The 26335-nt window shown below is 40.9% G+C and overlaps 2 protein-coding genes across 3 annotated transcripts in view; both read right to left on the bottom strand.

Moving 5' to 3' along the window:
- Positions 1-26335, bottom strand: part of LOC145439535 (uncharacterized) — a 355509-nt gene that overhangs the window by 197111 nt on the left and 132063 nt on the right. The gene's annotated exons all lie outside the window — the stretch shown is intronic.
- Positions 770-26335, bottom strand: part of LOC145439539 (beta-1,4-galactosyltransferase 2-like) — a 34188-nt gene continuing 8622 nt past the window's right edge. The window contains exons 2-6 of one of the 2 annotated variants that reach the window (XM_080317037.1): positions 23414-23587; positions 13820-13943; positions 3739-3851; positions 3499-3582; positions 770-2845 (exon numbers count right to left, since the gene is read on the bottom strand). In XM_080317037.1, the coding sequence (XP_080173163.1) occupies positions 2782-2845; positions 3499-3582; positions 3739-3851; positions 13820-13943; positions 23414-23587 (559 nt within the window). In that variant the 3' untranslated portion in view covers positions 770-2781. The remainder of the gene's footprint in view (positions 2846-3498; positions 3583-3738; positions 3852-13819; positions 13944-23413; positions 23588-26335) is intronic. The other variant, XM_080317036.1, reaches the window with a different exon arrangement.

Below are 26335 nucleotides of genomic sequence, written 5' to 3' on the forward strand. Positions count from 1 at the left end.
TCTTGATATGTGGTGCCAAATAGCAAATAAATAAATTCTGTCATAATGTTGGGTACGTACACCCTCTAGTGGTCGTGCACTTTCACCGAACGAGCCGAAAATAGCCAATTTTGCCATATCTTGATAACCGCTGACACTAGAAAGCTGGTTTTGGGCTTAAAAGATGCAGAAGCAACATGTTTTTATCTCACTTCCATGGTACTTACTCTTAAAATGAACAGAAAAAAGTTACAAACAAATTACTGATTTCATAGGTAAAATTGGGCACTCAAGCAGTGGGTAGGATGCCGAAAAAGTGTAGTGATTGTACTTAAGGTAGGGATCCTCTAGTCGGACTCGATCCAGCAACCCAGCGTGCAGTAGCTCTGGACCGTACCACAACACTATCTCCCCAGTGGCGAATGCGAAGTCTCTTCAATTTACAGACTAGCACAGACAGATATACATAAAATTATTACACGACATCAGAATGAAGAGAGTAAACACTTTTTTATTCACACTTCCTGTTCCCTGTTAATCATTAGTTGCTAGCAATTTCAGTCCAGGTAGGCCACGCCCCACTGGTTGGCAAACCATGCACGACAGATCATAAGGCCAAGTGTACCATAATTCCAGCGTGTTGTCATAGAGAGTACACGCAGAATTTAGTACAAATGTTGTCAAACCACATCCGGTCGATTACTCGCTTGAGTCGAGTCACATGCCTTATTGCAGTAATGATTCAAGTCCTTACAGCCCTGTACGTAGCACGTGGGCTATCACAACGAACTCAGTTTTCGAAACGTAACTCTTACCGGCAAATAAAGGAAATGAGCGTATTAACTCCGACTTTATAACGCAGAATAAATATAGATTGCATCAAACAGATAAAACGAAGACGGAGTAAAACACTTTTGAAGGACATGGCGGTCGTCACAGTGTCGCAAGGAATAAAATACCCAGCTAAATTCTTGAAGCCGTTGCTACTGTCGTAACCAATGGAAACGTAATCGCCTCGAAGTCGAGAGCACCGATAAAATGGGTAGTTCAATGGGCAGTGTACAACGCAGCGTCATGTTTAACTTGACCTCTGATAAAAGACAAATTCGCCAATGCACAGTGACACTTACAACAATGGAATACTCAGACACATTATGGTTGCAAGATTTGTTCCCTAACAGTGGGCTAAAATCAATATCAGAACAGTGCTGGCTCAGTTTAATAAAAGGTTCCAGGAGACAGGCTTCGTCTCGCATGAAACTATTCGGAATTGATTTTAAGCCATTTACGAATCACTCGATACCGCGAAGCCAGTAATGCAGTGAAACCATTGGCGCTATAAAATTTAGGCAATGTATTGGCATGTTACCGAAGTGGCTCATCCAAACAACATAGCAAAGAATTATTACTTGATGCGAGACGCATCTACGAGGCAATAATGTGCATTTTCTATGCTTCCGAGGTCTTTTCACACAAAATATGCCGGATCGGCTGCAAAATCGCGGATTTGGGGGTTTCGAGTTCCGAGTACTGAAATTATGCCCGCTTTTTCCACTAACAATGATATTATCATCGACGACTATAGATTCGATATTTGTTCCCACTATACGGGAGCCTTGAAACCTCGATCAAGTAGTAGCCCAGTATCAAAAATAGAGCACAAAGCTACGCATACGCATGTTAGCGGAAACGACATTTTTATGAAGTCGTCAGGTCGCCAGTTAGGGTCGAAAAAATATCAAATTCTCTTGAATGTGTCGTAAAACTGGGATTGTTTTCTTGGTTGCAGCTAAAAGGGTACATATTTGAACTCTCAACAGCATCCCCATTATGATGACATCACAATTTCAACTAGTAGTAGCGAAGTTATTCGAGTTTTTCATTCATAATTCCGGGATAACCCAGCGTCAATGCTATTTCTGCAAATTCAATACTTTCAACTGAAATAACTTCGCTTCTACCGGTTTGAAGTAGGTAAAAATTGTTATGCATCGTATGGTTCTTCTAGGCGACCTAACAATTTCATGGGTTGACAGTAAATTTGAAAAAAAAATTTTTTTTCAATAAATTCGAAAATTTCAATTGGCTCAGCGTCGGCGTCTACTGGTTGGAACTGATCCAAATTTGGTGTCCAGTATTTTTTCAGGCAACCCAACAATTTAATCGGTGAATCCCCGGAATCCATAAAAAAGTTATTTTTGAACAAACCTACTGCGGATTGATCACGACGACATCACAAATATGTCATATCCACCAACGTATGTAAGCTTTGTACTAAATGTCCGTATGCTGCGTTACGAACAATGGCGGGTTCAAGGTTTTCACGGTGGAAAATAATATCGAAACTATAATTCTCGTTGATAAATCAATTCAATTCGCAAGGAGCGTTTCATTACAGTACTAGAATCATTTTGCTCAGCTCTAATTATAAGTCAAATGATAAAGCGGTACCTAATATCAAACACGGCACTATGCTGGGTGAAACAGTCAAAGCGCGATTTAACACATTCAATCTAAGACAACGTGCGCGGTATATCCATCACCCACAAGCCAAACTTTCCGCAGTCACTGCAAACGGCCTTCCATATCGACGTAATCAAACGATACAGTATGATCACGACGCCGGATCGCTCGCTGCAAACCCGGCATTGTAGGTGCGACCGGCGAAGTCTTCTCGAGATAGCGAGACATTGCCATCAGGACACTGTTATTCGCTATGGCTTTCCGATGTCCATTAACACTCGCGTGAAAAGAGGATAGTTTTCGATGCGGACAATTTCCGCCAAGAGATTGCTCAATCCGTCATGAGATATTCTGAATGGTAACATGTTGGTGTGAGCGGAGAATTGCTGAGATCAGCGGTGGTCTGAATGGTCAGAAGCATCGGTAAGCTTACTCGACTAGAAGAAGTAACGGAAGCGGAAGTAGATCAATTCGATCAAATCAATCCCATCAATTCAGTTCAATTCAATTAATCAATTCAATTCAGTCAAATTTGCGCAAAATGTGATGTCACAAGCAGTGAAAGATACGATCGACTTACCGGGCAAGACTATCATTAACGACTCTCATGTGCGGAGTTTAACAACTAGATAATTTTCAGCTTTCTCTAATTCGATTAAAATTATAATTATTGAATTCACAAAAACTTGGAAAATGGCTAAAATTACGAATTCGTAAGAAATGCAACAGAAATCAAGTTCAGTTCTTACTAAACCGGAGTTGTATGTCATAGGCATCGCATGAGAATGGTTAATTTATGTGTACCAAGTTTGACTTGTTCCGCCCTATACAGTTTTCCTGTAGCATTTTCAACATAACCAGGAATTAAATTAGAATTAGCTTACCAGCGTTTCGCGCTAATTAATCTAATTAGACAACTATAATTACCTAGTTATCAAAGGCAGGCATAACGCCACCCTCGTGGGAAGTGAAATCCACCTATAGTAGTTGACTACGAAATGATAAGCGCATAAATAAAAACAGAACAAATCCCCAGAAAATAGAAACACGTGATACCTTCTCAACGCCGATCTCACGTTTTTGTGAACATTGTCGTTGTACGGATTGCCTTTATCGGGCCCGTGCTTTATCATGGTGAACCTGCCAATAACAAAAAGCCTTTCTCAGCGGTGTCTGGAATAGTGTTTCAGGGAGTAGCAGTAGATATTTTAAAGCAATTTAATCGACGCAGCCGCGCGGTTTACGCCGTAGTGCAAACCGGCGCACCGCGGATAAGATATCGGCTGTAGTGCTCACCTCCCCAATGGTTGTTTCGGCCTGGCTATAGTCAAGCGACGGAACTTAATCCGCTTGTTGATGTCGTCATCTTCACCTCCCCATCCCCAGTATGAATTCGGAAAACCGTTCACCTGAAAATAGGGTTCAGTTTCAACAGTTTTGCACACAGGTCGGGCAGTCTGAATACAGAAAGAGAAGGATTGTCGGCAGTTTAGATAACGACTGAACGCTAATTGAGAGCATTAGACGAACCGCAAATTTTCGGCAAATCACAAAAACAAAAATCCACCAAACTACACATCTAATACATTAGTTAAAGTACAGAATACTGGTCACAAAATGAGCTATCAGCAACAGTGTTGAAAGAACTGAACCATTAAAATATAATTAATAATTCACTCAAGAATATGATAATGAAAATTTACTGCAAAGCTGTGTCATTGATGTTGTATATGAGTCAGGCGTATATCTTGATTCTTGACCTGCACCGAGCCTCTGGGGTTCGTGCAAACCCCGGTTAATAACCTCTGGTCTAACATGACCTCTGGCCATGGATCTAGTCATACCGCATGGTATTATTCGGTTTGTGATGAATTGCTCTCTATTTTTTTTTAAATTAAGGACAGGATTGAAATTTATTTGTGAGCACCGTTCCTGTATTGGCAAGCAACCAACACATTTTATGTTAAGCATAATAGGTTATGAATATTACAATATAGGCTATCACTCCTCTCCAACGTCCAGCGCTTAATGATTCGATCTTCAGACACAGCTGGCACCGCTCATCTCGTAGGCTACGAACATCTAAAATCATCACGAGAGTATAGATTTATAAGAATATTCGACGAGTTGTCGCAGCGCGGGAAACTGCCACTAGAAACGCAAGTAATATGAGTATTGTTGGTGACTTCTTCATGATAATAATTGTATCATGTTTACCAATGTTTTTTACCGGGGTTCATACGAACCACAGGGGTTCGTTCGATGAGTCAGTTTCGAGGGTTCGCAGGAGGTTACACAGACGCACACCCGACTCGTGCGAGAAATCACACTGATTTGTCGTAAATTCGCGGTATCATATGTTTTGTTGTGTGAAAATCATGTATTGACGGTTTTGATCATTCAACACTATTGTTGACGCACAGTTCATTTTGTGAATCATCATTCAAAAACCATGTATTAAATGCGTGATGCTGGGATTTTTGTGTCTGTGACAAGGCGAAAATTCGGCGTAAGCCGAATGCTTATAGATTAAAATAATGATTCGCCAGGTCACGAACCACTGATATATCGCTTTCAGCATATCGCGTATGCGATCACAGAATAAATTTAAGCGCTGGGTGGCAGTTGAGAGTACATATCCATTATCCATTATCCATTGAAACATCAGAAGTCACGGATCACTGAACAATTTCACAATCACATTTTCACACCGGCAAAGTCTTGCTACCCCGCGGCATCGTAGCACTCAGTTCTACACATCACGTTGTGATACCGCTTCAACTGCTATCGGTAGACGGCGCATCCCTATGATCTTTTGATTTTACAAATGAATATATCTTCTTTACTAGGATAAAGAGCATTTATAAGACTACGAGATAGCGACAGCAGTGTAATTAGTACAATGTTCCAACAATCGGACGTCACATTGCAATGCTATTTAGCACTGGATTGCATGAAATCCAGTGCTAAATAGTCGAACTAAATCCTTGTTTCATAAGCAGGAGAAAGGGCATAGTTCGAACATAGCATGTACCGTACCTGAGTTTCAGGTCTTAATCCGAAGAATTTCGCAATCGATGTATCATCGAAAGCGCTGCAGCATAGTGTCCTATATAGTGTGGACACAAGCAAATCTCACGGCTCAGTGAGATTGGTCTACGTCACGATTTACATTTGGTTAAAGGCAATTTGACGGCAATTTTTGACCGGCTTGCCGAGGATTAAATTTGATAAAACGGGTATCAACCGAAAGCTACAGCGGCACTGATTGCAAAAATACAAATTTTATTCTGCTCGTGGTCCTGGAACACCCCAAAAACATCCTCGAATGTTGCATTGTAACGGAGTTTGGTATTGTGACGCAGTCGTACCGTTTGAGCAGCTCAGGAGCAAGTGCGGACGACAGTGAGAGTGTGAATGCTCAATCGGTTGCGCAACAATGGCCAATACGCTTGCGGTTTGCGTTGCTCCTCACCTGTTCCAGACGGCATGGCATGGTTGCGTCACTACACCAAACTCCGTTACAATATCGTATCATGAATATCGTCAGCCCCGGGTCATCACTTGGGATTTTTTGTGCGTATATCTGAGATTTCCGTGCGCGGAGACCGTGTCAGCATTGCGCAGCGTAGAGGGAACATTGCTTGTGTCAACACCATATGGGGCACTATGGTTGCAGTTACTAAGTTTGCGTCACGCTACTGGAAAGTAGCGTCAATAATATTATTCGATTCTGACAGATTGTATACTGATACTGAGTGACTGTCAGCAGATTCTAAGCGAGCCGTGCGACAGTAAGTTTCGCCGAAATTTATCGTCAAACAAGGCTGCTTGATTACTTCCTGCGTCACGCAGGATTGCATGTGTTTTCGAACGCTGTACTGAACAGAATGCAGCATCAGCTCACATGCTGTGCCGCGTGCTGTATGGCGATACCAAATACGTTACGAGTTGCATGGCTTGTTGATACCGCTTTACCACATTTTCACGATACACAGTCAACTCCGCGTAATTCGGACAGTTTGGTTCTGCTTACTTTTGGCCGAATTCGGACAGTTTGGCTCCGCTTACTTTTGGCCAAATTAAGCAGAGACACGACTCAGTCAGAATTAAGCGTGGAAAATCATGTGCTCGCTCCCTGGCCATGCGTAAATGCGCATAACTCATTTAAAATACGCTACCAATGGGTAATGAATGAATTGCAGCTGTGTGATACTGCGGTAATTGGTAAAGATCGCAGATGCACAAGAGCTATACTTTGCGGTTATTTTTACACTTATATTGCGCAGTATTTCGATACCAAACCATTCAACTAATATTGTATACTGTGTTATCGCGTAACACACGTATATAGGGTTAAACTATAACTTTTTGATATCCACACCATAGTAACTAACGCCGAACTGTTAAGCAGGCGTCTTTACTCAATTCTTCGTTTACTTTAGTGAGAAATTTCACGTTTACTACTATACATTTGTAACATTTCTGTACTGTTCTACAAGATGACCTGATATGTATTGTATGGCAATTATCTCAGTGTCTTGTTGAAAGACAACCACTGGTAGCCGTGTCGTGAATGGTTACGGTTCGTTGCTAGGTTCGATGTGCTACATTCGGAAGCAACATAGTCATTTACCGCTATACCTATATCAATACACGCTTCCTACAGAATGTTTCAGGAGACATGACATATGTCCTGCGTCACCGTACGATTCACCTGGTGCTATTCTTGGAATGTTTCAGAAAAAAGCACGCATGGGTTGTGAATCACAAGCTGCAACAATTTGTTCTCACCCTGACCCGGATTTTAGTATCATAATACACAATGCATTAAATTCCCGATACCAGGCTTGGATAACTAAAGATAATTCTAGTTGTGTACTTCGACTATAATCAAGAGCGAAAAGACGGTTATCCAATACCTATCTACGATACGACACTTTTATGTTTTCAATTGGAATACAGTTCTCCCTTCATTTGATTATCTCAAGCACATACGACAAGGATTTACAAAACAATGCGACCTCAAATGACGCGACAGCTCATTGCGGAAATAATCGGAATCCATAGTAAATCTATTATCGAGAAGGGTTTTCAAAAGCGTAATTCTTGTGACGAATTTTTGGGGTCGCAGAGTGTATGCCGCTGTCACAAAAAGTAGACTGCATATTATACTGGCGAATTATTGAGCGTTTAGCTAGGATATTACATTAGGCTGATCGAAATAATAAGATATGTGCCATGCAATTTGGGTTGCATTTGAAACAATTGGTGTTTTAAAACAGTTCGTTTAATTTTTTCTGAAATCATATAATTATGCCATAGTTCTGCAAATACTTTCCAAAAACATGTAATATGAGCCTACGGACAATTTGCACCCAATATAAAAGAGATTCGCGATATGGAATGGTAAATGGTTCAAAGATATTTTTGGTCCATTTAAGAAAATAATCAGAAGCCTTCTTCGTCAACGGAGTCAACTTTATTATATATTTTCAATTGTCAAGTCCCTCCACTGTGACGCCACAATTTAAAGACTCATGGAGTCATGAGTAAAAAAAAACAAAACAATTAAAAACATGTTTCAAACAGGCCATGTTTTAAACAGGTTTGTTTTAAATGCAACTCAAAATGCAATCAAGTGTCGGTTAAATATTGTTGATAGACGAAGTTTTTTTTCGAATTCCCTGCTAGTTGTTGATGATTAACCCTGACGAGTATTACCTGAAAATAGTCAGGTCAGGGCCTACGATAACTTAGGCCCCGGTCAGGTTTATTTCAATATGACTATATTACTGACGCATAGTTTTGTTGATAATCAATATTGACGTTTACATATATGAATATATTAATTCCAATAATTAGTAAACTAATTCACGAAATGCCTTGGGAGAAGGTCGGTAGCGTGCATCATAAATATGGGCAATACGGCTTCTAGAAGGGTGATGACGGTATGCGTATTGCGTATTAGCAACTCATGAACTCACTATCGATAATCGATAATCGAATAAAATCAAGTGCTCTCAAACAGCGATCCATGGACCCCTGGGAAGTCGACGAACTATAGTTTTAAGGGGTTCGTAAAAGGGCAATGTTGAAAGCTACAAGTATAAACCATAACACTACATTGTCCTTATGTCCATTCTTGTTTTCAGAGCTCACCACAGATCACAACACCCACACGGTCGATAAAAGCAGTAATAATAATTACATAAGTATGACGTGGTCAGCAATATAGGCAAAAGCGATGGCATTTATTCCGGTTTCGTCGTAAGTATCAAATAGACAATGGAGCAATGATACGTGGTTGGGCGAAATTAATGACGTTTTCTTCTCATCAGTTTCCCAAATGTCGCGAGTACTCTCCTCAAAATTTTGGCTACTCCTAATTTTACAAATTTGGGAGCACGCGTTTCAAGTTTAAGAATCCCTGGTAGAAATCAGTAGTGGGTTAAAACCGAGCCACTGTGGTAGTAAAGTAGTGCCAGAAAATACTGGAGTAACGGCGGTATAGACGCCGATTTAGCATCGACCTGGGAGAGAGCGAGTTCATGAAGGCGAACGATGGTAGGCGGTAGCCAGATGAAATAAACAAATGATGGCTGACATATTTCAACATATGGTTGCATTTCCATGTCGGCAAACAGGGGATATAATGAATAGCGTGAGTTCATAGCTACAACAATGATAGACATATGAAGAAAATAGCTTACAGTTGAGATATTTCACAATATAGTTGCGATCACTACGATTACAGTACTCGTAATCGTAACCGATTACATTCGAAAAAATGTAATGTAATCAAAATCGATTCATTTACATATCTAATCGATTGTAAAAGGTCAATGAGTCAACTTTTTACTTTTACGAGAACTATGAGTCTATATCAGTGATTCCCAAGTGCGGCCCTCCATGCGGCCCCCAGCTAGCCTTCTTGCGGCCCCCAAAAATATTAAGAAATCGAGTTATGACAAAAAGAAAATTTATATTTATAAAATACACTAGCTTGACTTAGAGTCTGGAGTTTTTAATTAAGATTGCAGGAAAGTCGTGAGTAGACTGCTATCGTTACGTCCAGTAGAACGAGCAGTAGCTATAGATATAGATAAAGACAGGACTATAAATGCCGCACGCCAAACCCCCAATGAAGGGTGGCAAGCTCGAACGGGGCTCAAAATTATTTCGTGAATTAGCATAAATTATTGAGTTTTTTTTTGAAAATTTACGCATCTTTTTCAAGTTTTTTGGCTGTAGGCGTGATTTCATGCTGCCAAATATCTTGATTTTTGGGTACTCATCCCCAAGAAAAAATGCGCAAGATTTATAGAAATGGGCATTAGGCATATCGGCGTTAGCCTTTACCGCGCCACGACGCACCAAGCGAGAAAACCTTGGCCGAACAGGACTGCCCTTATGATGACCGAAAACGTCGTTATAAATACAAAATACTGTCTTGGCAATCTTAACCTCACGAGACAAATACCATCCAGCAGGGAAAAATTATATTCCAGTGAAGAAATACCAATTTGAAATCGTGTGCGTCACTTAGTGTAGAAGCCGACGTTTGGGCGATTCTATATTTTTTGATATAGCAGACATGAGGTCACGAAACAACATGTTACGGAATCATACTAATAGGTAGGGCTGGGCACAATGATTCGAGTACTCGAATATGAATCGAGTATTTATTTTAATGATTCGAGTCGAGTAGTAAAAGACGATATTTTCGAGTACTGAAATTATACGCTTCTCGCCACTGAAAGTTAATTTATCAACGAGAATTATAGTTTTGATACTATTTTCTACTGAGGAAGCCTTGAAACCTTGATTGGCCGTGTCGCAGCATAACGAGACATGATACAAGCTACGAACGTTTCTGGAAATAACACATATCCGGAGTCATGATCATCCCACAACTTTGTGAACAAGTGCAATGATATCGGGTATATACGCCCGAAGATGTTTAATTATTATTGAGGGGCCGTACCTTTTCAAACACACTTCCCTCGGCTCTACCTGTAAAACTGATTACGTGAGAAGAGAGAGGATAAAAATTGATGGCAATATATATGCAATTCCCGATCATATTGGCCGATTCAATCATGAATTACAGAAAATTTTCGCGCTTGGCGGGTCCAGGCGATAAAACCTGACTCACTAAATCGCCCCGAAAGCAGCATAATTGGTAGTCCTATAGCTCACGACCGAAGCGTCCGCATAATTTGATACGTCCGGTCTTTAACGAAAGCTAGTTTCGCACTGATTCCACACATGCAAATTGAAATCTCGCCAGGGCAATAAAACTACTCCTAAATAGCCTCCAAAGGTCGATTGTTCTGAACAATGGGAGCGCAGCAGCACAGTCACCATAACAATGGCCAATGGCGTTAAGTGATTGATCGGAACAATGCCAATTTTCAGATTTTGATGACATTTTGGGTCCGTTTAATTGCCCTGGTATTCGTGCGGCCCCGACCGTGCTCTGAAATTCTAAATTTGGCCCTGACACCGAAAAAGTTTGGGAACCACTGGTCTATATCCTATGACATAACCGGGAATAGTGCGATGTATCAAATTATTGACTGTAAAACAAGTATTATTACAACCCATGTTGTAATCAAGTGGCGAATTAACGAATTATCCAAAAGAAGTAGTCAGTACTCAGTAGATATCTTTCTGTAAAAGTATGACTGATAATCACGCCGTCATGTCATGCACATGGTACGTTCGTTGGTAGTCAATAGATACAACTAGGACTAGCAGCACTATATTTCGATTCAAATATGACTGCAATTAAACGCAGGCTGACTGTCGCTGCTGCGCGAGAAGTATATATACCGGACAATGCACCTTAACAGACTGAGAGTTGGAATTTTATTTCAGGCAAATAAAACACGCCGTAATGACAGAATTCCATATTGATTTGATATTGATCACCAACCTTTATTTCGCAATTCATTACTCGAGTTTTTGAATCTGCCGCCGCCGTAAAACACACTGCGTATATTTACACGTCGTACAGCACACATAGATAATGCCTGTTTCAACATCAACACTGTACGACCGAAACTGTCAAGTCAAGGAAAATCAACATAACAAAGAAAAGATGACAAGAATTACTATCCTGTAAATTCAAAACATATCACCGAGCGAAACGACCGTTCTCCTATCATTTCGTAATTGCTTGAAAAATGATTTCGTTAGTAGCCATGTCCCACAAGCACACGGCGTGCATGGCTACTAACGAACACTCACGTTGCCTTCAATCGTCTTGAACTCGGTGACGATAATATGCGTAGTATGCTACTTGGGAAACTAGATAATTCAAACTACAATAGTTTGATCTTAAATCGAAATGTCGGTTATCTAATTATAATCTAAATTATGAAATTATAATATGCTCTAATTTTAATTCGAATTTAATTTCTGGTTTTCCCGACAATGCTACATGAAAACTGAGTAGTGCAAAACGAGCCAATCTCGGTGCATAGAAATTTTCCGTTCTCGTGCTCATGACAATGAACTCTGATTTCAAATGAACTGAACTTGATTGTGGTTGTATCTCTTTCCAATTTATAATTAAATTGAATTTCGAATTTTGGCGGATTCAGTAATTGTAATTTTAGTTTATAGGGAAATCTGAAAGCTTCCTGGTTGTCCAACTCGGCTATACACCATTCATTCAAGATATTGACAATTATCATGGATGTGTATGTATTAGCAAGAAAAGCGAACTACCAGACCTTGCCCGGATAAGATTTTTGATTTTTCAGAACTAGATTTGGATTCCAATACCAACCCATCGGGTCTGAGCCTAAATCCAAGTCAGTATGCATAGAGACCTACGAATATAGCCGCGCGAGTAACAGAAGAAGTCAAATGACCATAATCAACGGGCTGATCAAATTTGCCAATGTGTAGTTGAGATTTTGTGAAGCCGACGTGAGCAATTAACAGTCATAATACTACGCCAGGCGCACTATTTGTCTCAAACAGAAATATCCGCAGTTAAAGTCGCGTTTGCAAACATTTGATCTGAATACATTCCCGGACACAACGTAATGACCGAATTACAATGTATGGAATTCGAGAGTATTGATATATTCTCTAAAACGTTGGAGATATAATGTGTACAATTGTACGTGGACCCTCTTTATTAAGAGGGATGTAATGGTTAAGCATGCGATAGGTAGGAGTTCCATAAAGTGTCTTCAATCTGGCAATTGCAGTTTGCCTAATGGCAGTTATTATTAGGCCTATGCATAATGATTCGGGTACGGGAATCCGAATCGATTATTGAATTTACTGATTCGAGTTCGAGTAATGAGAAAATATATTTCCGAACTCGGAAATTGTACAGTACAGCCCTTTTCACTTATATTAGTAACTGGACTTATATTTCTGATTCTGTTTACCAACCTGGAAGCCTTGGAACGGGGCCTACGATATTCATATATATCGTAGGCCCCGCCTGGAACGTTGATTGATCGTATCACAGGAACTGGAACAAATGTCCAATTTGTCACACAATATCGAGACGTTTGTAGCTAAAAGTTGCCGAATGAGAGTAACATTCGTTGTATCATGGGCAACTAAAACGCGATCGTGGTTACATGAGTAGCATTTCACGATACTTTGTGTGTGTGGTTAGTGTTTTTTTTAACGTCCGCTAGTTCACGTCGGCTAACGGAGACTTGAAATTATGATTTATCTGTACTGTTAAACCGATAACTCCGCGGTTAAGCATCAATGAGTTCAGAGCGGCTACATGAGCAAGGCTAATATGGGTTGAACACGACACATAGTTAGATTATAATCATGCTATTCTCTCTCTACATATACTGGTCATTCTTCGAAACATTAAATAATCAAGGTACCGACACAACCAACTACAACCAAATACTTGACGGCGGAGTTCTGAATCGCAGCTTAATTTGACAATAACGGGTGGGACCCAATAGCGTGCGCTTATTTAACACTTCCTGTCCAATTTTCTTTGTATTAATTGTTGTCTGTAACTTTCAGCGCTTTCGTGAATGATGCCCTATACATCACAAAGCGACGGTACAACCCGATACCACACCAACACGGCCCCACATAACACCAGTTCCAACTCGCGGCTGATTAATGCTGGAGACACTTTTAAATATTTCTGTGAAATAGTGCTTGACCCGCAGCACTGTCATAGTGCTATGATATAGGTGAGGTCGGAAATGCGCAGAGAATGCGAACGGATTATGGAACGGACGATCGGAGTTCAAAGTCCCGGAACAAGGATCGCGACCAGCACGGATGTACTTCGTACTACACAAAATCGGACTGGCTTATCAGCAGCATCTTCGCAGGCAACATAGCGCGTATAAAACATCGGACTCACTTTTCTGTATTCGCTCTCCGGCATCGCCATCACCCCGCCAACAGTCATACCGCAACACAAATACTTGTAATCAAACTTGTCGATGGAGGTGGATAAATGATCTACCACGTCGCCGCCCGAACATCTGCGAAGACAACAGGCATAACAGGGGTGCGACCAAACTATAACCATGATGTAAAATCAGGAAAGGGTGTAAAATTGATTTATTTCCAATGTGACTACGGCGTTACATCGTGTCGGCGGTGCTTACATATCAAATTGCGTAATTAAAGGTGAAATGATTTTCACACGAAGAAAAATATATCCATGTAAATCCATGGGCGGGTAATAGCAAGCGGCGTTAAATCAGGTAAACGGAACTTTCAAATACAAAATTGTGCTTTCACGCACATTCGAACGGGCAAAAACCAGACACTTACACCAATGCTTACGAGATATATGATATATCCCATGGAAATAGTGATTTGTGATATCTTACGGTGGTGCACCCCTTGGGGTGCTACAGCTCCGAGATATATCGCCGTAACAATTGGTGTGTTTGACTCATTTTACAATTTGCTGCCTGTCCCGTTTTTATAATTTACATTCCACGTCATGTCGGAAATCTTATAAAGACGCATCTATTTTGCCAGCCATCGGATCTAGTGTACAGTTCGGTGAAAAAAAACTTTGTTGTTAAATGTACGTGAGTCGACAGACATACCATTCTGAGGGTATGTATGGAAAAGATGCGTGAAAACGCATTACAAGTATTTACATTAAAATTAATACACGAATCATACTTTTCGCATGGTGTTGCACCCATGACACACGAAACCATAGCCTACCTCAGACTTGTACCGCGGTATAAATCGAGTAAAACATTTTAATTCAAATTATTCTTGCTCATAGGAACGCAGGAAAGCATGCACGTATGCTCGTTGGATTTATCACTACGATATAATTCTGAGTTATGTGCTGTTTCGTGTAACACCCTTTTCGGCCTTTTGGGTGTGAACACACATTCTTTCCGCTAAGAATTTGACACTCGTTCCTAACAAATCACCAGACCAGTTAGTTCGCAATATAGTTCTAACGCAAAACGACCATCGAATTTTGTCTTGACTGGTGAGCTTGATCGCTATTATAGCACACTGATGCCCATGCCCACTGATGTAATCTATACGAAACGATCGGTGGCGATTCATAAGATTTAAGCACTTTGTAATACGATATCATATGTCAAGTCGGCTGTAGGAATTAATATTACAAGACCAGCCGACCAGGTTCTTGTTTGACTATAGCGGATCACTACACATACCCCGGCGATGCGTAATAGCCGTTTTAATATTTCGCGACATCCAGTTCTACAAACAACCGCTTGGGACTTCGCTATAACCTTGGTATCGCAGAAGGCGGTGGGCACTCGGCAATCATCACATATAAACGGTTCACTTCGGGGCATTTCGAATTAGGAGCGTGCGAAAGAATACGGAATCCGTGAATAATAACAGCGTTGGCTTGATCGATCCACGACTGAAATCTCAAGATGCCCGATAGTGGAGTTAATGAGGATAGTAGAATATATACCGGCCGCGAGAAACAAATTCCATTTAATGAGATTCTCAGTGTTACGTACCTTCAATATACAATTGCATAGTACATTCATACTGATATTAACCCGAATATTTTCGGCTGACAGTCGTCAGTATTGGTAGAGAATTGAAAAGAATATGGTATATCAGCAGTCGAGCATCAGCCGAACAACGAATTTTTAGGGTAATTTGCTATGACGTTCGATCAATCAACAATAATACATTTGAATCGCCACAAAATGGTTTTGATTCATATTTTTCATTTATAAGTAATTGCGCTTTTCACTTCGAGTGAACGTTAAAGCAATCTGCATAGGCGATGGGTTTACTTGTAACAAGTATAGATAGAGGATATCGTATTACGCGACTATATGCACTGTACAATGTACAATGTACATTGTCGGCTGTATGAGCGTTTACAGAAATCATTCCGTATCATGTTTATATATCCATCGTCAACTTGTTTATACCAGGCTCGTATTCGACTAAGTCGGCAAGAAGTTACTGCCATTGCGAATTTTATATCCTGATGTACAGTAAAGTACTAATCCGAGTCCAAATACGTCGCAAAACATGAATTCGTTGTTTCGAACATCAGATCCAACCCCACGCCAAACTTCTGGACTTAAATTACTCCGTCACTTTCATGAAATACTGAATAACCAATAACCATGGATATGATGGAGTATTATGAAGCCACTTCATATCCCTATGAACTGTGTATGACTGCTGGTCATACTCGTATATCAGAAAAGGTTATGATCTTAGCTTCGAGTGCCATCGCTCCAAGGTGAAATTGCACATCGTCGGTATTAGATATGCCGAATTAAGGATTGATCAATGATCATTTCTCGTAATCCAGTGTAACAGAACATGTTACTAAGCTATTATACCGGCTAATGCGCTGATCCAAACCATAACAACACAGAAGCGATTAAGCACAATAACAATCGACCGCACATGAATTGGTGTCCGGTCAATACCGAGAAAACCATTACCGAGAATGCCATTACCGAGAATGGACACCACCGAGAATGGACATTACCGAGAATGGACACCACCGAGAATGGACATTACCGAGAATGGACACCACCGAGAATGGACATTACCGAGAATGCAATATATGCAATGCAGGCATGTTATGCGCATGAACAGGTCGTGTGTGTGCACTAGGGCTGTTCAAAAATAACTTTTTTCTCCCGATTCAAGCCGGTCACCTCTTAAATCGTCAGGTTGCAGTAGAAAACCTTGCTCACCAAATTTCACTCGATTCCAACCAGTATAGGCCTCCGCAGATCCAATTAAAATTTTTAATTTATTATGGAAAATTAAAAAAAAAATTTCCAAATTTTTCTGCCAACCCCATGAAATTGTTGAGCTGTCTTCAAAGACGTTGCAAAACAAATTTGAGTCAATTCCGACCAGTAGAAGCGGAGTTATGTGAGTTTTTCGATGATATTTCTCGGATTATCCTTGATTGGTGGATAATCCGCGATTTATTAACGAAAAACTCACATAACTCCGCTTCTACTGGTCGGAATTGACTCAAATTTGTTTTGCAACGTCTTTGAAGACAGCTCAACAATTTCATGGGGTTGGCAGAAAAATTTGGAAATTTTTTTTTTTAATTTCCCATAATAAATTAAAAATTTTAATTGGATCTGCGGAGGCCTATACTGGTTGGAATCGAGTGAAATTTGGTGAGCAAGGTTTTCTACTGCAACCTGACGATTTAAGAGGTGACCGGCTTGAATCGGGAGAAAAAAGTTATTTTTGAACAGCCCTAGTGTGCACCACGGCGTTGCCACATTCGGAATCGATGTTCAGGTATTAATTTCTCGACAACGTCAGTCCTAGTAAGCAATATTCTTGACATTGGCCATTCTCGGTGGTGTCCATTCTCGGTAATGTCCATTCTCGGTAATAGCATTCTCGGTAATGTCCATTCTCGGTAATGGTTTTCTCGGTAATAGTATAGAACCACATGAATTATTCCCTCACGGCGCGATACAGTTGTATTTGGTCGGTCGGCGGCAATCACCCAATTGATAGAATCCGCGTTCGTTAATTTTACTTGCGTATCTGTGTGGAGGCCATAAATTCTTCGCAATGACCCAAACTATTTCAATGCTTATACAGGTTAAAATGCAATGCAATAGACTAAAATTGAACGATTGCACACCGCTGCATTGGCGAGTAGAGACTATAGAGGAGTATAGTGTTAAATCTTTATCATATCCCGACCCGATTTAGCAACCTCGCACATGTAACTCACAAGTAGCGAGTTACATGATTTTTTCGAGCACTGAAATGATAGCCTCCTTGTGACGAAGATGTAATTATCTACTATAGTTCTATAGCATTACAGTTTTGAAGCTGATTCCACTGCAGAAGTCTTGGGACCTTGGTTAGTCGTACCATAGCGTATACGAAACATATGGTACATAGCCACCCGCGGTAGTGGAAAAGTCAGTTCTGAGAGGTCATGATCAAGCCATGGTCACATTGTCACAAAGTATCAATGAAATAGACATCGTCGATATATTATAATATTTCTTTTATGTGAATGCGGAAAAAGATCACCGTGTGGATCGCCACCCCAGATCGAAAACACACTGCCATATAGCAAGCAAACAATTAATGCAAATTTCTGGGAATGTAACTTTGCAATAAATTATTATACGTGATTAAGTTGATAATAATACAAGCCACTTCGAAAAATACCGCACGAGCCGCTCAGAACCTTTGCGCGGTCACCGGGTCACGGTGTGAACACCCATCTGCGACAGTAGGTGTACGGCGTGGCGTTTCTGCTGAGAATATTATACTCGCAACGTCGTAAACGTTTAATTCTGTTTATGAATGATGCCAACAAAAATGAGCTACTCTAACATAGGAAACCACAAGACAATATTTGGAATTACGTGTACTTTTTCCATGAAAGCTACAGGATTCGCATCTCGTAACAGACGTGCGCCAGTTATACTTATTACTTCCGCCGCCATTGCAGTTTGCACGGATTCATATCACGTATCCCTATGTGTACTGTGTAGTTATATCGCATCCGTCACTACTAGCGGTGTGAAAATCGAATCACAGCTGTCTTGAATCTGGTACCAATATTAAACGCCAGAATCGAATCACTGACTTTAGAATATTTGTTACTAATTAAAGTTACACGCTACGACTACGCATCGACACTCGACAGGTTGCCAGTGAATTCGACGCTTGGTAAATCTGGCATCAGATATGTAAGAACTAATATTCACAGTAAAACTTGTAAAAACACACATAATCCGGGGAGCAACCTGCCTCCTAAGTAAAAAGCCGAGTTGGAACTAAATTTTTAAAATTTCGGTAATACGACCCAATCGTTATTCCCATGCAATACATGAAGAGGTCAGATTACAGAATTGCGGTAGATAAAGAATTGGCAAGGGTTGCAGAAGTAAAGATGACTGAAAACGAAGAGTCGAAACTAGAGAAATTATGCCTTGCTTACGCGTAAAAGTATAATTTCAATCCAGTGGTGCATTCACGGTCTTCCGAAGAATATGCGCGCACGATGCATTGAATATGATTGTGAATTGTGATATAAGGCCCTGGTTGAGTTTGGTATTTGGTATTTGATATATATCTATTTATGTATTCGGGTTAGGGTTAGGTTTGGATTCCGGGACGCTATGTACCGAAATCGCTGGTAACACTTCAGAATACCGGTGTCTTGAATGAGCATGGCTGTATTGTATGTGCTTGCAACACGTGAACACGCCTGCGTCATCACTTCCAAGTGGCAAGGAATCTTTGCGCACGTAATCGGGAGCATACCAAGTCCAGACATGGGGTAATCGCGATTAGTAATCGTAATCGATTACGACGATTACAGCATTTTCAAGTAATCGTAATCGCAATCGATTACATTCGAAAAAATTCCGAAGTAATCGTAATCGTAATCGACTACTTCGCATATTTAATCGATTTCTTTGTGAAAGAACGATTACTTTTTATTTGTACGACGACTGTGACATAAACTGAACATTCGTTAACAAGCAAGAGATATTATACCAGTTATTGAGTCACAAACGTCTGATTTTCAAATGCCATTGCTCATTATTACGTCAGAAGTAGCCTATTAGCTGTGCTCGTCTTTGCGTAAGAAGTAGCCACATTCCACACTGATAGTAAATAGATAGTCGATGTACATTAGTGTGATTGTAAAACACCCACCGTTCAATATATCGGGTTATCAATATATTTCAGACGCCACTACCTCGCTGCAGGATAATTAATCACCTCTCTGCCTAGTTTAAAATAGCAACTTTTGTATTGATGTTTGGTTATGCTTAGTTAAACGCAATTTGACCGTTGCTGCTTGGCGAGCAGTAGGCCTATGTGCTGGTACGCAGGGCCGTAACAGCACTTCTTCAGGCCCCCCCCAAAAACCTTCGTCTTGGGCCCCCCATAGGCTGATAAACCTAACTTCTGGGGGGCTTCGCCCCCCAGACCCCCCTCAGCCTGTGCGCTGTTTCCCGCTACTTATCCTCTACATTGGCTGTTCATTCTGTGTGTCACTTTTTCTCGCCTGAACGCGCGAAGCGCGGGAAATTTTTATAATTCGATGACTGAATCGGTCAATATGATCGGGAATTGCATATGTATTGCTGTTAGTTTTTACCCTCTCTCTGCTCATGTAATCGGATTTACCGGTAGAGCTGAGTGAGGGGTGTTTGAAAAGGTAGGAACCCTCAATAATAATTAAACATCTCCGGGTGTATACCCGTTGCAAAGAACGAAACAACACTTCGTCACGCCCCCACCCCCCAAAAAATAACTTGAGTCATGGGCTTCCATAAGGTGATAAACCGGCCCCCATCACGTTGTTCGCTTTTTCAACGAAATTATAGTGGTACCGTTTCGTGAGCCAGCGAGCCAGCGAGCCAGGTGCGCAAATTTTTGATAAGTCATGATAAATCGGTCAATAAGGTCGGTAATTCCATATATATTGTTATGAATTTATTGTCCTATCTACTCATATTTACCTGGATAGCTAAGTGAGGTGTCTTCGAAACTGTAGAGTCCGTAAATAATAATTAAACATATTCGGGTGGGCGGACCCGTTGGTATGACTTCGTTACATGATGTTATTTCGTGACCTCCTGTCTATCAAAAAATATAGAATCGGCCAAACGTACTAAACTAAACGTTCACACGATTTCAAATTGGTATTTCTTCATTGCCATATAATTTTTCCCTGCGGGATGTTATTTGTCTTGTGAGGTTCAGATTGCCAAGACAGAAACATTCGGCGCCAGTCAATTAAACCTATGTGTATTTTGTATGCCTATATATTACGAAGTTTTCGGTCATTATAAGGGCAGTCCCTTTCGGCCAAGGTTTTCTCGCCGGCGATCGTTCTGGCACTCTTCTTGGAGTCGCATATTACATGGCCTAAAACTTTATGTCTTGGTGCGTCGTGGCGCGGCAATAGCCAACGCCGAAATGCCCATTTCTATAAATGTTGCGTATTTTTTCTTCGGGGAAGAGTACCCAATAATCAAAATATTTGGGAACCTGAAATCGCGCGCAGCGCGAAAAATTTTTGATAAAGTTCCAGAAATTTCCAAAAAATACTCTATAATTTATGCTAATTCACGAAATAATTTTAGGCCCCCTTCGAGCTCGGGCCCCCCCCAATTGGGGGGTTTGGGGTGCGGCAGTTACGGCCCTGCTGGTACGAACGTACACCAGACAAAGATTTGAAATTTTGAACTCATCAAATAAAATGTTACGGTTTCCACAACAAAGCATTAAAAATCAACAGCTGCTGATATATATCATAACCGCGCCGTTTTTTGCCGTTTCTCGTAATGGCAGCTTGCATTACATTATCTGTATTAAGTTGAAGGCAGAATTTTATTTTCACTTTCTCTTATTCTCATATTATTCTACTCAAAACGGGCGTCAATTGCTATTTCACAATTCTTTACTGAAGATTTGGACCTGCCGCCATAGCCATCGGCTTATAGTATATACCATGTTACCGTGGGTTGTAGCTAGAATCAGGATCAAAACAGCAAAATCGTCCTCCACTCCAATCGTTGGTCTTGGGCCCCCAAAGGGTAGTCAATTTTTAACTTGAAGATTTAATTTCGTCAATAACATTGGTAATTGCATTATATTGCATTTTTAATCCTATCTCAGCCTCCGAAGGTCAGACTTACCTGAAGAGCAGGGGGCACGTAATCCATAATTATAACATCTGGTATCTTGCAATAATTACTGTAGTGCATGTTGTTAATTCGTGACCTCCGGTCTGTTATATAGTCAAAAGATATTGTAGTGGCCCAAACTTAGCAGACTAAAAGAAAAACTATCGTGAGACGCACACGCAAATTGTCATGTCTAATGCTCTGTGGGTGCCAGAGGGGCATTTGCATCGTGGGCTCAGATTGGAAGGACCGGACTGTTAGTCACGCCTACCCAGCGCGGCTATTGACGATGGACACATACCCCAAATTTCGGCCAACGTCTTTCTTTGATAGCACACTTCGTAGAGTCGCATGTTGGCCTAAACTGCATATGTCTTTTGGTGTGTCGGGGCGCGGTATTGACTGGCACCATAATGCCTAGTACTATGAGTTATGCATCCTTTATTTCTTGAGGGGATAAGTTTGAATTTCGAAATCAAGCTATCTAGAGACTTTTAAATGGCAAAGCTCAAAGAGAATTTTCAAGTTAATGAAATCTGTCGAGAATACGCTATAATTTATGTTGGTTCACGAAATACTTTCGAGTCCCCTCCGAGCACGCTCCCCACCCTATTGGAGCATTTGGGGTGCAGCAGTTATGGACCTGGCAATAATGCAAATCATTGGGTGCGATAAATCGTCCTTTATAAAATGGGCAATATGTGCATTGTGACGTAACAAGCAAATGTCGCATCTGTTTTAAAGAAATATGTTATCTCATTAGGCCTTTTCATCGCAATCCATGTATTGTCTTCCAATATAACTACTAAGATGCAAAATAAATGTAATCGTGAGTAATCGTGATTACTTTTCCAATGTAATCGTAATCGTAATCGACTACTTCCTGTTTTTGCTGTAATCGTAATCGTAATCGTAATCGCGTGATTCCGAAGTAATCGTAATCGCAATCGATTACATTCATGAAGTAATCACCCCATGTCTGACCAAGTCATGTGACATGATGACTGTGAGCTTTGTTGTCAAAATCACATCGTCTGATGACAGAATACAAAATACGCGAACTGTGATTATTCCTATTGTTTCACTGCGAATTAACCGAGATATCCGATACATGTAATGCGAAATTAAGGACATCTAATCGCGTGACATCGAAAATACTAGAATCGATTCCGAATCAATGGGCCCTCACCCTCACATAATGAAATAGGCATGCGATCGATGAAGGAAGCCATACAATTTCAAAGCTCCATCCTATGCTGCAATACCACCATTCGAGGTATACATCTTTCCACAGTGGAAAATGGTATCGAAACTTTGATTCTCGTAGGTAAATTAAATCTAATTGGCAAGGAGCGCATAATTTCAGTACTCGATGAAACCATGTCTCACTATCCGACTCCAATCATTGCAATGAATACTCAATTCAGATTGGAGTACTCGCATCTTTATTGCCAGCGCTACTCACAATGATTACTGCTACACAGTGCGGAACCCAATCTCAAATCAAATATACTTTTGAATCAAGCCAATATCAGAACTATAGTCGCGACCACGCACGCTATCGCAGAACAAAATATCCAGAACTGCGCTAGCGGACCTAGTACTGAATGGCATATCGTCGAATTTTTGATAAGAAACATGCAAATCGCAACAAAAATACCGCAAATCGCGAGTATTCTTACACAACACAGGAATGCCGTTATCAAGAGCGTACCGCCATGAATAATTCAGGTCAACTCTCAACGCGTCGCGATATCTCCCGGCACGAGCCGCACAATCGCAAAGGTCATCCGTAAACAGAGTTGACTTACTTGTAAAGTAGGTTGTCGTGTTCAACCAGTAAATCAACATCCTGAAACACGAAGCAGTCGAACTGAATTCCGAATTTGTGCCCGACCGCAGACGCCAGTTGAAACCCGGCGTTCATCAAGCGACCCTTGTTGAACGTGTCGTTGCCAGCTTGTTCAACGACAAAAATGCTGTACCTGCAATGAGATGGTGAAATCAGACTAACACAAACTATCAATATATTTAGTTGACATTCAACTAACTACAGATCTTTTGAGTAGTTCTACTTCTAATTGCGTTTTTTAAAGTGAGTAGGCTAGTTTTCTATTGTTACAGTTCTAGTTGTTCATAAAAAAAGTTTCGTTGCCGTACAACTAGAAACACGTGTCGTCGTTTGGCGTGAATCGCGGCACCGATGTTCTGTTGTGTGGTGTTCTTGCAGCAATTGCTAGCTCGGAGTCATCACTACCAACCATGTGGCGTAGCCCGGGGTGGGTTTTGTGGGTCGACACCCTTCCCATTTCAGATACTCCGATGAGATTCCGAGAAAATAAATAAATAAAGTCGCTTCGGATTTGAACCTAGTTAGTCGCGGATTTTTTAAGGTCATTAGTTCTAAGTTCTAGTTGCCAGCTTTGGAAAATGAGCAGTCCTAGCTCTAGTTCTAATCACGCATTTCAAATATCCAGTAGTTTGTACAAGTCTGGGTGAAATGGTGAATATTCTTGGACAAATGCTTCGATTCGCGGTGATGCCGAAAAAAAATCAATAACATATGATACGTTGTTCTTGTATTGTTAAATCGACTGCAGAGGTAAGATAGCGTAACGATCTTGGTGGCCTTTTCACACGGTACATTCCGCTGCTCAAATCAATAAGTTTTATTTAGAAACCGTGACGCGGATCGCCTACGCTATCTGGGATTAAAATTGCAGTTATTGATTGTGAAGGCCGACAAGATCTTTCTACATAGATCAGTGGGTCTCAAAGTACGATACGTGTACCATTCTACGCGAAAGCTTTGTAGGCGAACAACAACAATATCATGGAACGTGATATTGCCGTCGTGATCTCGATAGCCCCAGGTATGTTATGCACCCGCTATAGTAGGAAACCCCTGAAACGTATGATTAAAACTAGTTGACTATCTGCTCAAGATTTTTGCCCACTTTCAACTATACAAATTTGCCTTTTCAATCAGTGCGATATGCGGTAACTGTACAAAAAGCACGAAAGAAGCGGAAACGTGTCACCGCAATTGGCAAACAAATGCCATTACCAAAATATGTCAAGTATCCCTAGCATACCTATTTGGTTATTTACTTCATCCACTGAATCTGTTCAGGTCAAAGATTTTGTTAAGGAATAAAGGAATTCATTTCACAACCGTGCTGTAATGTAAGATCTGCTAGTGGTAACGTTGCGTGGAAGAACGTTATTAGTTGAAATTTCCAACGATGAGAGTGATGTAGTGGCGTCTAGTTAATCTGATACGATATTTGCGATATCGTATCTGTAAGCCAAACCAGGTAAAATTGAAATGACATAACACACATACGCGTTAGCCGGCGATAAATCAATGGATATTACTCCAATGCGTAAATGCAGCCTATGCTGCCAGTGACTGTGTGCCTCACAAGTCTCTCGGCAATTGCACTGATTGTGTCGTCAATAAATAATTCAGTACAGACAGCCGCAGTGGAAGACTAAAGCGAAGTAATTGGTCCTTTGAGTATTGCTGACAACAAAAACAAACGGCTTTCGTATCTGGCAAATAGACTGCCAATGCAGTCGAAATCTCAAACTTTAAATATTAATTACTCTGGTAATAACGTAAAACACAGACAAATTCGGGGACAGAACCTGACTACAATTATCCTCTTGCATATTGGCAGTTCTAGAAACCCTCAATCGAATATGATTTCGCCAAGTGTCGTATCTAGGGCTGGGCATGTCTATTTCATTGGACTTTTGTGAAAATGCTGTGGGTCGATCACAACTTCACGTAGCCTAAAATAGCTTTGCACTACATGCTCAGACTTTCTCGTAACACGGGCAACAACCTATATCCGTGGATAGACATTCATAGCGAAGACAGACAATAACACGAGTTCGACGATGATTTACAAGGCATACTTTCGTAGTGACGTTAATCTCTGCCGTTTTCGCGATACTCGGAGGAGAATAGTTCAAATTGTGACCAGGCATCCGAAAAGTTGAGCGAATCGACCATTTTAAAATTGCTTCATGTTCATGCACAGAAGCAATATGACAATATGAGAATTTGTCAAATACTCAATATGCTGTCATCGACCGCATTGCCTGATGAACCGAACCTATTCGCTTCCTCTACAACAGGGGCCCAGACCTGTGACTGGGAGCCATGTAAACAATTATCTTTCAGTCTACTGTACTATACCAAAAGATTTCGAGTGTGCTCTCTTCCCTCCACCATTGAAGCAGCAATGAAGACATTGTCAGAGCGAAAATAAGCTCAAACTCAACCATAGGACTGTTGTACTACCCGCAGCATGTTTGTTTGTTTTATTTATATCATTTGGTCATTCTAACTATCATTTACTGTATACGATGGGTCACCAACCTCTTGAAACCAAGAGCTACTTGGGTACTAATACTGAATAATGCGACGGGCTACCAGGAACTCCCGCCGTTTATCCGTGCTCACTGCTCAGTCGGATTTCTTCATTTAGACATTCAGAGCACTGAGCAGTGTTTCCGCCCCTTATCAATAACAGTAAACTCTCACCCAACGGGACTCACACCAGCGTCTCCGGGCTCAGTTGCGTTGCCGCACTGCGAGCCCAAGCGGAAATCTCCGCGTCCAGACTCTGGAATATTAACTAATTCCCGTTAAGCCTCCGCGTGGGCGAAGACGAGCAACGCCCCGATCGAAAGCCGCGTTCGTATGTTGCTTAGGGTGGACT

This window comes from Botryllus schlosseri, chromosome 5 (assembly GCF_051294905.1).
Source record: "Botryllus schlosseri isolate E-star chromosome 5, Bs_hap1, whole genome shotgun sequence".
Taxonomy (NCBI): Eukaryota; Metazoa; Chordata; class Ascidiacea; order Stolidobranchia; family Styelidae; genus Botryllus; species Botryllus schlosseri.